General features: G+C 39.0%; 1 protein-coding gene across 1 annotated transcript in view; it reads right to left on the minus strand.

Annotated features, from left to right (window-relative positions):
- EPC2 (enhancer of polycomb homolog 2) overlaps positions 1-5,805 on the minus strand; it is a 53,429-nt gene extending 47,624 nt beyond the window's left edge. The window contains exon 1 of the mRNA XM_063318379.1: positions 5,397-5,805. Within this exon, the coding sequence (XP_063174449.1) occupies positions 5,397-5,549 (153 nt within the window). The 5' untranslated portion in view covers positions 5,550-5,805. The remainder of the gene's footprint in view (positions 1-5,396) is intronic.
- Positions 5,806-16,738: the final 10,933 nt, after the last annotated feature.

Genomic DNA, 16,738 nt, shown 5'->3' on the forward strand with positions numbered 1-16,738 from the left:
TGCATTCATATAACTTTCTAACCAAACAATTTTTGGTTATAAAATGTGTGATTATGACCACTGATTTTCACCTACAAGATAGATTACTAAAACAAACAAAATGTATGGCAACCACTGAACGTATTAATAAAAGCTTATGTACTTTTAACTTTTGGGGGGGAAATGGGCTGGCAACATGCCATCTTTTGATAAAAGCTCCAAACTGAAGATGTATAAGGGAATGTCAAATACATGTTGGAAATGTTCTCAAGAAGAAGGTACTTTTTACCATCTTTGGTGGACTTCTAAGAAAGCTAAGAACTATTGGGATCATATATGTATCTTAACTCAAAGGATTCGTAAGGTGAATGTAAAATTGAAGCCAGGAGTTTTTCTTTTAGGCTTGATGGATAAACAGTTTGAAAGAAAATTTGGGAAAATTTGTTTTTATATATGTTAACAGCAGCAAGACTTTTGTACGCACAATGGTGGAAGGACTTACAAATTCCTATGGTGGAAGAATATATGGTGAAATTAATGGAATTGGCAGAGATAGCGAAACTGACATTGATTAAAGAAAATAATTTGTCTAACTTTGTTTCTACTTGGAAACCACTTTTGGACTTTTTGCTTGAAACTGAAAAAAAAATGAAGTTTTGACTTTGGGATATGATGATTAGGACTGTATAAGAATATAGAAATAATATGTACCTTGGTTAGAAATAGAGTAAGAGGTTAATGTAGTTTTATGTTTTTATCTGTACTGAAGATGGTCGGAAGTGACTCTTTTTTTCTATATGTCTCTTTCTGCACGACTGAGTTTGTTCTCTTTTCGTTTTATCTTTTTTCAATCTCTTTCTATCTTTATATGTTTTACTTGTATTTTGAAATTTAATAAAGTTTCTTATAAAAAAGAAAAGCTCCAAATTACAGGTAGTCTGGCTTAACAATGGTAATTGGGACTGATGAACTCATCGCTAAGCAATATAGTTGCAAAGCGTGATGTCATGTGACTGCACCAACTTATGATGGCAGTTCCAGCTGCAGTTGTTAGGCAAATCCCACACAGTTGCAGTGCCCTGTGGTCACATCATTGCCATTTACAACCTCCTGCCCGCTTTCCTACTGACTTTACTTGTTGGAAGCAGGCAGTGAAGGCCACAGATGATGATCATGTGACCGAGGGATGCTGTGAAAGCCACAACTACAATGAACGTAAGTTCCCTTGTTCAGTGCCGCTGTAACTTCAAACAGTTGCTAAACGAGGACTACCTGTATAGTCATATTAATCAGTAAAATAGTAAATTAGGTAATATCTGAAATATACCCTCCCCCTGTCTAAATATAGCCAGTTGCAGAATTCAACAAAAAACGAGGTGCTTTACCTATATATATATATATATATTTTTTTAAAAGAGTCCATCTAGTGCTAATAAAAATCTTAAACCAGAGCCTCAAAATCTTAAAACACAACTAAAATATAGAAAAACAGAATAGGGACTAGTTTGGGGTTATGTAGATCCTGTGAAAGGTCCCCTGCGCAAGCACTAAGTCATGTCTGACCCTTTGGGGGGGGACACCGCTTTTGCGATGTTTTCTTGGCAGACTACAGCAGGGCGGTTTGCCATTGCCTTCCCTAGTCGTCACCTTCCCCAGCAAGCTGGGTACTCTAATTGGCAGATCCTACTTAAATCTAATTGGGAGTGCAACCATAGCTGGGGTCAATCTGGAGACAACCAATCCAAATCAGTGCCTGGATTTGCAAAAGAAAAAAAAAGTGTTCTGTTTCCTTATTGTCTAGCAAGGAAAAAAGACACATGATTGTAACTTTTTTTAAAGATGTGAGGCATTTCATAAGAAAAGGCTGCACTTTTCAAGCTATGTTCCTATAATAACTGACTTAACACCTGTAGTTTTGTTATTTTGAGTAACACTCTGATCAAATTTGCCAAGATATTTCTACACTGGAAAAGATCCATGATAAATTTCAGATAGATAGTTGAGAGACAATGGCACAAAAGGAAGGAGTGTTCAGAAGAAGTGTATATGGCCCTCCTAAAAGCAATGGAGCTAAACTATTATTTTTTTGTTTTTGTTCTCCACCAAATCATTCAGACAGTGGACTAGATCATCTAACTAATGCAGTTCACCAAACAATGTTGGGTTTATACAAGTACTCACAGTAAAAGACTGAACAACGAAGTAGAATGGGTCATAATACTAAGGATCTTCAATTTCCAAGATGCTGTGGGCAACTAACCAGACTAACAGATCAAGGTCACTTCGGTTTGAAAGCAAGTGTCAGTCACAAAATACGTATTCCCCTCCTTTCCCATTATAACATCATTTTTTTTAAAGGGGGGATCTCCTCCTGAAACACATTTGGGCTGTACAGAATCAGATGCTTTCCTGAGTTTTGTGAAGGTTCAAAATCAGAAAACAGTGGGTTCAAATCCATTCATCCTACTCTGACTAAATAAAATATTTCAACTTGTGATCTGGACTTCATAAGCCTGTGTTATATTCTCCCTACTGCCAGATCCAAGTGTACACTGCACGTAAGATACACCATATATTTTTCTCAAACGAACAAAACAAGTCAGTAGGAATATAATCAAGCATAATACATCTAATTTGTACAGAAATCAAAAATTATATCCCTTCACTTACTGCTGCCATACTGTTACCCAGAATAATCTACAATCCAGATTATTGCCATAATTATGACACCAATTTTTCTTGGTTGTGATTTTCATTGTTGGAAAGCTATTTACAGTGAATCAGATGCATGTTAAGAACCACCCAGCTGAAGAAGCTACACTGAAAATCTTTCCATTCATGCATTCTGTCCCCAAGAGTCACTTGGACACCCTTGGAAAGTCCAGAAGTAGGACATGAAAGTTATAATATCCACTCAATCAGTTTCCCTACAAACTGGTACTGAGAGGCAGACTCCTTCTGATAGCAGTGGTGATATAAGCCATTATGACTAAAACAAAGTTTGACCCTCTCGGAATCTATCTGGACAACACTTAAATCTACAGCCCAGCAGAGTAGACTTTTTCCCTTGAAATTTGTCATCTGATCCTGGCTTTTTTTTCTGACAAGTATTTGGAGTAAAATAGGCAGAACACTGGATAAGAACTCAGTGGTCATGTCTAGAGAAACTTTCAATGAGAATAAATATTATTTTCTACTATCTGCTTAGTAAGTTCATAGAGTATTTAAAAATATAATACAAACAATAAGCTAAAATACTTCAAAATAAATCCCATATACTTTGGGACTACTTCTTAGTAAATAGAATTAGAACTGACTATAATTTTCCAAATTCTGCTCCTATGACTTGGAAATATTTTCCAATAAAATTAATGGATTTTTTAAAAGTATTGTGATGGAAATGACAGTGGTGCTTTATTAGTTTGTATGCATTTAAAAAAAGCAAAAAATGTTAGCATATATTATGGCAATTTTATTTAAAAAGGTCTTATTAAAATTACATGCTTAGATAGATCACATTTTATATACAGCTTAGGAGGATCCTGTTATATTTAACACAAATTAGGCTAGCTGTTTGGACAGTTCCACTTTTTGCAAATTGATAATTTAAATTATAAATAAATAAATTTACATTGGAGCAATGTTAAGTCTTCTGTTTTTAACTAATCTGCACAGAGAAAAAGAAAATCAACAAAATGTGTAAATATTACAGTTACCTTTAAAAATACAAAAGCATATTAACTGACTTCTAATCAAAGGCTAATAATGAATTAGCAACATTAAAGCACTATTTTAAAATTAATAATAATAAAGAAAATACAGTGTATGTGTAACAGCACGTTACCAATCAAGGACTACAAAGCTATCTGTTTTGAAAGTCAAATGAAAAAGCCAATCATAAAGATACGCAGCCTTTGTTGTTGTTGAGGTCCCCAACCTCTGGAAATCCAATCAAATACAATGTGGGCTGGCAATGAGGCGGAGATATCTTTTCACTGAAGAAATTCCTAAGCATATTTACTATGAATTCTGTATGCAAACACAGCCATATTATGAGCAATTTGTACATAGTTAAGCATGCATACATGCATATGTATGTATGTAAAATAAACTCCAGTTTTTAGGGAAAAGAATGCACCGTTTAGCCAAGCAAGAGTACATAGAGCAGATATTTTCTTCGATATTTAACTATCTCTTGAGACACAAACATTGCACAACACAGACCATGGAAAATTACACATTCAGCTTTAAAATTAAATTCACAATTGGATAAAAATGTGACCTACAGAAAACTAGTACCACATGTTTCCAGGAAATTACAGATTCAGTCACTACACAGAAGTATCTTTATGTAAAGGACAGATTCATTTCCATCTGTCAGTGACATCAGACAAGCAGGTCCCCTGTTAATTGATCTCAAATTATAATTCTACGGACACATACTGGCCTTTGAAGTAAACCGCACTGAACTTTACAGGACACTGCAATCCTACTCATAAATAAGTTCCACAGAGCTCCACAGTGGTTTACTCCCATGTAAGCATATATAAAGATTACAGCTTTGTTTCCAGATGCCTGTACATTAGAACTCTTGTTTCAGGAGTTCTAAAAAATAAAACAACCCAAACATGTTACTTAACAGACATAAGACCACATAGAAATTCAAGGTGTTTACTTTGCATGTCCTATACATTAGCCAAAGCAGCTGACAACTTAAGCCCATTTCCCTAAAGCTTGGCTTGGAAAGCATAAGATGTTAGACAAAAAAAAATGCTTAAGCCCCAAGACAAAAGGGCACAGCGTTATTTCATTAAAATGTAACGGGCTCAAGACTGCTCGTTTTCCCCAAACGTACGCTTGCCACTTATGCAGAAGAAGAGCTACCCCCACTGGTTGCTAAAGGAGCCGCCAGCTTCAAAATGATCCGAAAAAAGGCAAAGTCTGTCTTATGAAGAATTGATGCCTTGAAACAAGGACGCTCCCTCAGTGGAGAGTCAGAACTCTAGCAGCTGCCGTCCTCCAGTCCAAATCGCAGAGGCATAGCTCAAAATCGAAAACCCACAGCGGCGCAAGACAAGCTCCGGCAATAGCGGCCGGCGCGCATACTCTCCCATTCTGGGACGCCTTTTGCGCTTCCCTCCACTTACGCCAGCGTAAGGGCCTCCCCCTCTTCCCCCCCCCCCGCTAATCAAAACACTTCGCGAGTCCTGGGCAAGAAGATGGCGGAGCAAGGCCCCGCTTACGGCGACGGAGGAGAGTTTACGCTGCGCTCTTTACGTAAACCCCATCAGGAACGTGCGCCGCTGCGGCGGGAAGCGTGCGTAGTGGCGCTTGGTGAATGCCAATGGCCTATTTCCCGTGAGGGGAGGGGGATGTCTGATAAACAATGGTGGGCCCCCCCTGCGCGGCTCCCTTACCGATTCCTCCTCCTTTTCCATGCCCGTGGGCATCTGCGGCACGGCACGGTTGATGGAGACGCAGTCATTGAGATCGGGCATGTCCTTGCCGCGGTAGATAGGCAGCGGTTTGGCGGCGTCTAGCGCCCGGGCTCGGAAGGAGAGTTTGCTCATTGTCTCCCCCTCACAATAACACCCCGGGGCCGGGCTGGGGGAGCTGGGGGGGCGAGGGGGACCCTCACTACGGCCTCGCCGCCGCCTCCCAGCCGCTCCCGACCCCGGCCCGACACACCATGGAGAGCCCCGCCGCCCCGGAACAGCTCCCTCGAAGAGCCGCCCGCAGCCCTAGATCCGCGCCGGGGTCGCTCGATCCGCTCCCTGCGCCATGGCAAACATGGCGGACATTAACCAAAGCGGCCAGCGATCCCGGCAACCAACGCGAGAGCGGGGAAGGGGGGAGAAGCGGAGGGAGGGAGGGAGGGAGAGCGAGCAGGCGGACGGGAGGGAGGGGGGCGGTGGAGCGAGCAGAGGGGAGGGAGTGAGAGAAGGAAGGAGCCGAGGCGGCTGCGTGCGCAGTCCCAGCCGGCAACCAGCCCCGAAAGGCGAGCTAGATGTCTCCTTCTCGTGCCCCCCTCGCTTGGCTGCGGAGGCGAGAATGTCGGTCGGACCGTCTTGCGCCCACGTCTCTCTGCGCGCATCCTGCAATGCACGGACAGACGCGCCTCCCTTGAGCCGCTGAAACGGGAAGGGGCCGTGTCGGTGCCTCCTTTCGCAAGCTAGCGTCCCCCCCCACCGGCTCTTTCACAAATACAGCTCAGCTCTACACCTTGTCCTGTGGGTATGGTTGGAGCAGGCTATCCGCCCCCCCCGCCCCCCCCCCCCCCGTGTACACTCATCAGGTAGAGGTCGGCAAGGGTTTGGGCTCCTACAAATCGCCGCGTAACCTGGACTTGAGTCTGAGTAACGCTGGAATTGGAGCAACGTCTCCTCTTTTAGAGGATGGAGTTCGTCCTGATTTGCAGTAGCTGTATGAAAAGGAGGTTTGGGAAGAACATGTTTACACTGTCCTAGGTGCTAATTACTCCTCTGCTGCACTTCTTTTTCTTCAGAGTTTTGATAGCTAAGCCCCCAATTCTAAATTTGCTATCTATAATTCTTTAAGTGGTCTTAAAAATCTATATAAACTTACAGGGCAGTGACAATGGGGATACTGCTTGGGTTCATAGAAAATGTTGAATTATAATGTGATTTTAGGGACTGTGGTGTGGACCTGGCCAATTACAGCTTATTCAGTAAGATAGAAGGTAGCAAAAAGTTTGAGACAACAATGTACAGTATGTGCCCCAATTGCATGTTGACAAAAAGGATACTGTATAGCAGGTGGCAGTACCTGGCTGAACTTGCCTAGGTCCTAAAGCTAAACCAGGTCAGACCTGGTTGGGACTTGGATGGGAGACCATCCGATAACACCAAAGCCATAGGCTAGATTGTGAAGTTGAAAAACTTCATAAGGCAGGAGTGACAAATCACTTGTGTACTGTTGCCAAGAAAACAACACAGCTGGATCCATGTTAATAACGTAGTCACCAGGAATCACTCTCAACTCTGAAGTGTCTTTAAGAGAAAAAGCAGCAATCAGTAAATAAACAAGGGGTTGAGCAAGCCATCCCCTCCACATGAGAAAGGATTACAACAGTCAAGCTTTCAAGTGGTGGGGGGATGTGAGGGAATAAAAGGGACACAAGATAGCAGACAGGGAAATAGATACTTGTTACATTAGAGCCCAATAAACAAAAGAAAGTACTCTTTCACACAGTACATGGAATTGGCTACAAAAGATACGAGTGATGCCACCAACACAGAAGGCTTTAGAAGATGATTAGATAAATTCCTGAAGAATGAGGTTATCAATGGTAACACACTACACCGATATCAGAAGCAATATTCCACTGGATACAAGTGACTAGGTTATTGTGCTTCCTGGTGGCCCCCCCACTATGCAGGCAAGGTAGAAATAGCTAGTTGCCTGTGCAAGGCCTCCACAATTCTTGATTCACAACCCTCATTTGGTTGCTAAAGGGAGATTACAATTCGTGTGAATAAATGTATAGTTATGATAAAGCTATTAATATTAGTTTGCATTTATTTAGCAGATATTTAAAATTCACATACATTATATATAGTGGCCTTATAACTTCATATATGTGGCTGGCAAGAGCACAATCACAGTTACTTAGTGAGTAGGTGTGATGTGAATGGGCATTGTGTTATGTTTTATAAAAATTCCCACAGTATTAAGTAGATACTAGATAGATACCTCCCTCCTGTGTGTTTACTATTGGGAAAACTCTTTGAACACTTGCAGTGTAAAAGTAAAACCTATGTTAGTCAGAATGTGCACCAACTTTAACACTCTCTCCAGCATTTTGCTTGGTGGTAACAGGCATTAAGTAAGCTCACAGGTAATTTAAATATCACATGTGAACATGCATTTGGTTATTTTGCTATAGGATATCTTGTATGGCATATTCCTACTCAAACATTTACATCAGATTGGGCAAAACATAGACTGGGACATTGACAGACGAGTAACAAAATTTGGTTGCACAACTTTATATCTGACTGCAAATCTTAGGGCTACCAGATCTGGGCTGCAAAGCTGTAGATGACCTGCAGATAGCAGCAAAGAATTAAAGTTTTCCATATCTCTCTGTTGCCATCCAGAGGTTATCCAGGTTCTGGTAGCCGTAGCAAATCCACCAATTAATTCAAATTAATACCTTAACTGGATAGAGATGCACACTTTTATATTTAAATCAACACACATTAGTGGTCAGCAGGGATTTTTTTTTTTAAAAAGTAATGCAATTCACATAATGGAAGATAGAGAATGATCACTGTAACATCATGATGGACTGTTCTTTCATGATGGAATTCATGACATAGGGCTTGGTTATCTGAGGGACCTCATAGAATCATAGGGTTGGAAGGGACCTTGGAGGTCTTCTAGTCCTACCCCCTGCCCAGGCAGGAATCCTCATACCTCCTCTCTTCCATTGTTTCTGTCCACCCAGAAGACCACCTCTCTTCCAGTGGATGCTCTCCAGGTCCCTTCTATTAAATGTTGCCATCTTGTGAGACTCACAAAGTGTGACTTCTCTCTTGCAGCTGCCGCCCTCTGGAACAGCATCTCCCCAGAGATACGAATGGCACCCTCTCTCCTGGGGTTCTGAAAAGCTCTTAAAACCTGGCTTTGGTTCCAGGCATGGAGTTTATGTGCTTGGGGTGGCCCCTGTTGCGCTGTGTTTTACTGGCTATTTTTAGTCTGGGTTGTCTTACTTCCTTTTAATTGTGTTATCTTGTATTGGATTTTGTAAGCCGCCCAGAGTCTGTTGGAGTGGGTGGTTGTAACAAATCCAATGAAATAAAATAAAATACTGTAAAAATAGGTAGGTAGGTAGGTAGGTAAGTAGGTAGGTAGATTTTATTGAAAATCATACTATTTATAGAAACATGTATAGAACCAACATAGATGTGGAATCACATTAAAGTGTGTGTCTTGAATCATACAGTAATGCATTTATCTTCTCTACAGATGTGCAGAAGTGGACCCTGTAATATGAAAAGTGGCAGCTCCTTTTATAAAAAATTATGACAAAGAGTTCACCAAGAGAACTAGACAAGTACAGATACAGATATGCCTATGTACATGCAAAGACTTATTTTGCAAACTTTTCTTTGTGACAGAAAAACAGGAAAAACACCTTCTCACCTGCAGAGAACTGCCAACCTTTCAGTTTTTATCACCACCTTGCACACATAGTCCAAAGGGAAGACTGTCTTATTGCTCCTCATAGCAGAAGCTAATGAGATACATTGCATTCTAGTGGGACAGTTTTTTTATGCCACAGATACCCTTTGGGCTCAAAACTCTTGTACCAGTTTTCCTTGCTACAGCTCTGAATTATTTAAATTATAGGAGAACACTGTATCGTGCCTAATATGGTGATTTAGTGAGTGTGAAAATGTCTGCAAGCAAGATTGTACAATGTGATCATATAGTATCAATCTAACAGTCATACATTAGATACTAAGTCTAATATTCAAAGATACTGTCCAGCAGCAAAAAGATTCAACCTGTTTCATTATACTAATAAATTCCTTTCTTTATTAGACAAAAAATCTGTGTAATATATCAAAAGTCTTGCATTTTTATTCTATTGTACAAGCCAATATGGCAACCGGTCCAGAACAGATTGCTAAATAACTAAATTAACAGTATATTGAAATGTAAGTGACATTACGGTTATGTTCATAAATCATTTGTGACTTTATTATATTCTACCCATTTCCTATTAGAATCACTATGTTTTGACACACATTCTTGATTCCTTTACCATTTCCTAAATTATACTTAATGGACATGTGGCACAACTGACATTTATATGAACATTTGAGGATCAAAATAATATTCTCACACAATATTTACGCAAAACTTACCAACATATTACTTGAACAGCCATGGTGAATTACTCAGTTAAGGATTGCAAAAGTACATTCAGTTTTAAAAAGCTTACAGTATTACCTATAACTGCACAGCATGCAACATTGTACATGGACAGCATTTAGCACAGAATCCTGCATATACTGTATAATCACTGCCTAGATTTTGCCAGAAGCATTGCTCCAGGAGGCAAAACATGCTAAATGCATGCTTGATTAACATTCATTGTGGGCAAATCAATTAGGCTGCAGTCCTCAGAAAGAAATGTTGGTGTAGAGTTCAGATAAACCTTATACTGTACTGTGGACTTACTCAATAGCCTGTGGCAAGTTACTGTCTCTAGGAACAGGAAGATAATAGTGAACTCTACAGGCAAGGAAGATGAACTATAAGGCATCCTGTAGTGACGATTTGGAACTGTTTTGGAATAGGACTTACAGAGCCTTTGATTTAAATTCTCAATAAAAACGATAAGAAAATTAGTCTTTTAATATTCAGGGCAGGTGATAACTGCACAGTCTTTTGAGAACCACGTTATTCTTACTTTGTCATATGCTCTGCTTTTTAGAATGGCAGATTTCAGAATCAGATTCATTTTTTCTAATGCACAATAAAACAAAATGGAATAAATAGAATAAATATCAGATGAGCATCACAAAAGGTAATCACTCCAGAATGAATTTTTCGGTGCTTGTGAACAAACACGGAGTGGGAAATGAGGAGGGACATGGAAAGAGAGATCAGACGATGTGAGTTCTTGGAGCAATATTTTTCACATCAAGATGGACAATGGGTTCTGTTGAAGTCCACTGCTGACAGCTGCTTTGGAATATGGAAGTACCATATAGAATGGCAACTTTAACATAGAATCCTAATATTGGAAAGGATCATTTAGACCATCAAACTGCTGCTCATACAAAAATCCAGTCTAAAGCATTCTTCATAGACGATTCTCCATTCTCTGCTTTAATATATCTAGGGATGGCAAGCTCACTAACTACTCAATGCAATTCATTCTACTGTCAAACTACCCATATCATTTTTTTTTTATTATGTGCCATCAAGTCAGTGTCAACTCTTAGCAACCACATGAATAGATTTACTTCATGATGATCTGTGCCTAACCTGGTCTTTCAGGTCTTCCAACGATGCACTGTAACTGAGACCATCGTTCTTGCTGCTGGTCATCCTCTTCTCTTTCCTTCCACCTTTCCCAGCATTAGGAACTTTTCCAGAGAGCTGGGTCTTGGCATAATATATCCAAAGTAGGATAATTTGAGACTGGCCATTTTTGCCTCTAGTGAGGACTCTGGGTTGATTTGTTTGATGTCCATTTTTTTGTTTGCTTGGCTATCCATGGTATTCTGAGGAGTCTCCAACACCAAAATTTGAAGCATTAATATGCTTCCTAAACTGCTTCTTCAAAGTCCAACTCATATCATTAGAAAGTTTTTTTTCTAATGTCCTGAGTTGTACAAAAATCAAATTATGGCTATTTAATTATGCATTCAAATGTGGTTGTCATTATTAAGCAAATGAGACTGAGTGGGAAGCAGCTATATGGCTAATTACTAGTAATGAAAATATGTTAAAAATTTGGGGGAAGGACTCAGAATTCTATCTTGATTTATTGTAAGCTCAATGGAACTTAGGATGCACTTCAAAGGCAAAGTGCTCAGTGTGCCTGTAATTGACCATCAGAGACATTATAGATAAAATGTTCCAGGAGGCAGCTAACAGCGAAGCTGTAAGGTGCCAATATAGTAAAGAAAAGAAATTGGAATAGTAAAGAAAAGAAGTTGTTTTGCATAAACCATTTTAGCAAATACATGATAGGAAAGCATAACCAGGCTTTGACTGGTTTAGATAGTTTTGGCTGGCTGGGTATTATGAGAATTATTGTCCAACATAGTTAAATGGCATTTGGTTGAGTTAGGAGATCTAGATTCTTTGATTATCTTTCTGGAAATAAATCACTTAAAAATCACAAGAATGACTGACCAATAGGCAAACTGGATTTGTTATGAAGCCACAGTAAATATGATAGATGCCAGATGGGAGCCAGATAGGTATCAAATCCACTCTTCCTTTTGGAATCTCTGGTAACAGTGGCCAATTTGTTTAAGCTTAATAGATAGTACTTAGCTGAAACTAGCTTTCTTGAAATAATAGAAGAGATGGACAATGCCAGCAGTAATTTCAGTGTTAATGTAACAGCTTAAGTTCTATGAAAAACAAGATTTTACATGTGCTATTATATATATATATATATATATATATATATATTCATTCATTCATTCATTCATTCATTCATTCATTCATATATTCATTCTTGTTTTTCAGATAGATAGATAGATAGATCTATAGATGAAATCAGGCACATCCTAAGTAAAAAACACTTCGAAAGCATCCATTCATCTCTTAGGTCTGTCTATAGAAGTCACATTAAGACCTATATTTCTTGAAATGTACAATCGACTTACTCCTCTTAACATAGTATTTCATAGTAATGAACTGACAAAGTAGAAAAGAGTCCACAAACGTTTATTAGATTATAATTTTGCTAGGCTTTCAGCTTATTCAGACAGGGAGATATTCCTGATTAAAATTTCTTAGCATTATTGTCAGTGTCCTATTGAAAAATAGTTTTAGCAGTGACTTCTAGAATTACTTTAATGCTGAAAAAAATCATGACAATAACATAGTACATACTTCAGTTCCAATACCAAAACAGCACAAACAAATCCACCGCCTTGAAGTAATGCTTGCAACAAAATTAAATTCCAGGAAGAAAATACTGAATAGAATGCCATTCATTCCTCTGGGAGATCAATTTCTGAATCTTCTGTTCTCTCCAGTAATGAACAGGGATTAAGTCAATACTCTTGAGATTTGATGACATAAGAAAGAAGACAACTGTATTCTCCAAGGCATCTGAAATCTTTGGGTATTTTTCAAGGACAGTTTTAGAACATCACAGTAAATTTAGCTCCCAGATTACTGGACCAAGTATTACTAATATATTCCCTAGATAATACATTGTAAGTATCATTTTTACAAGTTCTTTAGAGCATGCTAAATCCTGACCTTGAATTCTGCACATACTGGAGCAAGAGTGGAGAAGCTACAATTTTCCCATAATTGTTGAACCCAATTACAAGCAGCACCAGCCAACCAGGCCAATGTGAGGGGCTGTGGGAGCCATATTTCAGCAATATCTGAAAGGCACATTTTGTTGTCTCTGCCTTGGGGATCTTCTCTGGCAAGAAAGGATCTCCTTATCAGCTATGAATTTGTCAGTATCCTCAGTAAATTGCAAAAGATTCTGGCTAAGTTCTAGAATGCATATTCAGTTCATATGAACTCTGTCTAGGTCTGTTGGCCTTACTTTTGTTGTTGTTCAGTTGTTAAGCCGTGTCCGACTCTTTGTGACCCCATGGACCATAGCACGCCAGGCCTTCCTGTCCTCCACTGTCTCCCGGAGTTTATTCAAGTTCATGCTCATTGCGTCGGTGATGCTATCTAACCATCTCATCCTCTGCCGTCCCCTTCTCCTTTTGCCTTCAGTCTTTCCCACCATCAGGGTCTTTTCCAGTAAGTCCTCTCTTCGCATTAGGTGGCCAAAGGTTGGCCTTACTACATATTCTGAAAATGACAATATCAGAGATGACCAGTTTGCATATACTTGAGGAGAGTCTATTCTGAAGTCCATGGATTGGCTATCTAGTGTTTTCCAGATATTTGACACCACATCTTTCACAATCCAGTGACACTGGCCATTCTGACTGTAACTGATGGAAGTAAAAATCCCCAAACATCTGGAAACTATCAAGTTGCCTAACTCTGCTTCAGATGCTATTTCAAAGACCAAAGTGAGCTTTTACACATTTTTGACTCAGATGGCTTGAATAATTTATCTAGAAAAATGCCTTCTAATCCAGTCTTTTCCAAATGCAGGAAATCTGTTGCAACAGCACCCTTAGGAGGTAGTCAGACAAATTCTGCTTAAAAACCCTTATACTGGAATATCTACCATCTTTCAGGCAATTTCATTCCACTTTCAAACAGTTTGTCCCATCTAAAAGTTCTTCATAATGTTTAGAAAAATAAATACAAGCAGATAATCTGGTTTGAAAAGAAGGATTTTGAGGAGTACACATCTTAAACAATTAAAATCAGGAAGAAAACATAAATAAGGAATAGGTAGTGAGGGGTGATCTTGAGTCATTAGATAATGAAGGAGTTAAAGGGCAACTAAAAAAGATGAGTTGATTGAAGAGAAGATAGAGTACATTATTTTATTCAGCCTTCACTATAGAAGACATGAACTGATATATTTATTGGGTAGGAATCTGAAGAACTAAAGCAATTGATTGTGACAAGAGATGAAGTTGCAGAGATCTTACTCAAAATTAAAAATAAACCGTTTCCCCCATCATATAATGCTTAATTCTGAGGTCATCCATTTAAGCTGAACAATGGGAAATTCAGGGCAGCCAAAAGGAAGTGCTTCCTCTTACAATACATTATTAATCTGAAACTTAACATGAATGAAGGACTAAAAAATGTGAATGTACCTGTACTATTGTTATTTTTGTTATTTGTTGGAGTTACTCTTCCTCTGTTAGAATGGAAGTATATAGTGCTTATTGATTGATTGATTGAAGACAGTGAGAGTCTCAAATACAGTTATGAGAATTTCAAATTATTCCTCCAAAAATGAACCTGTTAGCAATATTTTAGCCACTTCCTGGCTTTTCACAATCTATGTTAATAGGAACTTCATGCATGATACATATCTAGAACTTAATTGATCAAGAGGCTACAAATTGTAGAAAATATAAATTGAGGCAGCTTGTTTTAAAATCAATGCACTAATCTTGCTTAAATTTATATTGGCTTGCATGCTCTAGTTTAAAACAAAGTCTTTGTATGCTTTAATATAAATATACTGTATATTTCTTTGTTGTGTGTTTAGAGAATTGGAAAATACTGAGATGTGTATGAAGTGCAGTCTCCTTGTAATTGATTCCAAGATTTTAAAACATTTTATTTTGAAAATGAGAAGTAATGTATTCACTGGCTAAGAATTCTGTTTAGCAACTTATTTTGAACCTATGCTCTTTAATGTATTGTTTACATAAATAGTACAGGTAACTTTTAACTATCCTGCTTGCATTTTTAACAGCATTATCCTAAATGTTGTGGGTGGGTGGGAGGTTCTGATCCTAGGCATTTGGTTACATGCACACAAAGCTACATTGTTCTGTGCTGTGGTGATAAAGCATGGTAGAGTTGTGGATGCTAAAGAATGTTTAAAGAAGGAAGTGAACCACTGTAAACAATGCTCCCAATTTTCAAACCCCAAATTGGGTCCAGAAGGATACTGTGGTCAATGGTATCAAAAGCTGCTGAGAGATCAAGGAGCACAAGCAGGGATGCAAGGATGGGGAAGTTGGTAGAAATCTTGTCAATTTCACCTGGTTAAAAAAAAAAAAAGTCCAGCCTTTCAGCAGTCCACCAGACCACCTATTTTTTGTTTTTGTTTTTTTAAAGACCTAGTGTTTCACTAGCCTAACAGTCCAGGATGTAGCTATACTATAGAGGGCATTGACCAGTGACTGGGGGATAGCATTCCTGCTGCAGCACACAGTAGCCAGGTGGAATGGAGGTGCTTGCCTATTACAAAATGAAGCACAGCAGGCAAACTGGGTAGCACCATTTTAGCCAGCCCATTTTGTTTGATGCATAGCAGGAAAATCAGGCAGAAGTTTCCTTCCCAGTGGACACAGGGCAGATCATGGATAACACTCTGTCTTTTGCCCCTGGAGAAACAATTAGTGATCTGATTTGTGTCGGGGCAACTTGGTTATGTAGATCAGCCCTCTGAGAAGGTCCAAGAAGTAAGCAAACTAATGGGATAAGAACCCAAAGGCGTGGAAAACAAGCACAGTAGGGGGGGAAAATGGAGAAAAAGAGAAGCTATGTATTGGAAGCTATGTGGGACTAATGAGAGAGAAGAGATGTGAAATGGCCCCTTAGTACTTAAAAAACCTGATTTTTTACTGAATGTACCACATTTGGTTGGATTGTGTATAAGGATGATTTACAAATAGCAGTGGCTGGATTCACACACTAAGCAAAACCAAACCAAACACCTTATGATTTAGCATACTGTATGGGTCAGCAAATAGATGGTGTACTCTATGAGCAGAGCAGGATTTGAGGAATGCTAGAGAGAATGTGGAACAAAGAGAGGGAAGAATAATGAAATTAAGGTGGAAAAGAAAAGAGGAATCTAAAAGTACATACCCTGTTGACCCCAAATTGGATTCAGAGGCAGTAGGCTTAAGAAAGGAAAGGTCTGTAATGGTTGGAAAGAAGAAAATAGAGAGAGAGGGTTGACTTGGGCTGACTTAGACAAGGGAAGGAACAGAGTTTGTCGAAAGTAGCTGTTGCAGCATTAAGAGTTGTATAAAAGAGTTGTTTTGATAGCTCTGCCATCACACCAGCTTTTACAGTCTGGAAATCCAAAGCACTTTTAACTCAAAATGGGTTGTGGCAGGAAGAAAAACTGGGGTTGAATTTCATACATTAATTTCTACCATTCAGACAATATTTTGGCTGAATATTTCTTAGTTGTATCAGAGCACACAAATGCCACCTAATGACTTAGTACATTTATGCATGGAGAAGAGGAAGAAGAGGAGGGAAATTAATAAAATAATAAATATTATGCCCACTCTAAGACATGAAAATATAGGTTTGAAATTAGAACTTCGTTGTCCAAACAACTGAACTATAAATCAATGCTAACATTTTTTCATTTGCTTGAATGAAACCTATCATCTGAGAGTGG

Source organism: Candoia aspera, chromosome 1 (assembly GCF_035149785.1).
Source record: "Candoia aspera isolate rCanAsp1 chromosome 1, rCanAsp1.hap2, whole genome shotgun sequence".
Lineage (NCBI taxonomy): Eukaryota > Metazoa > Chordata > Lepidosauria > Squamata > Boidae > Candoia > Candoia aspera.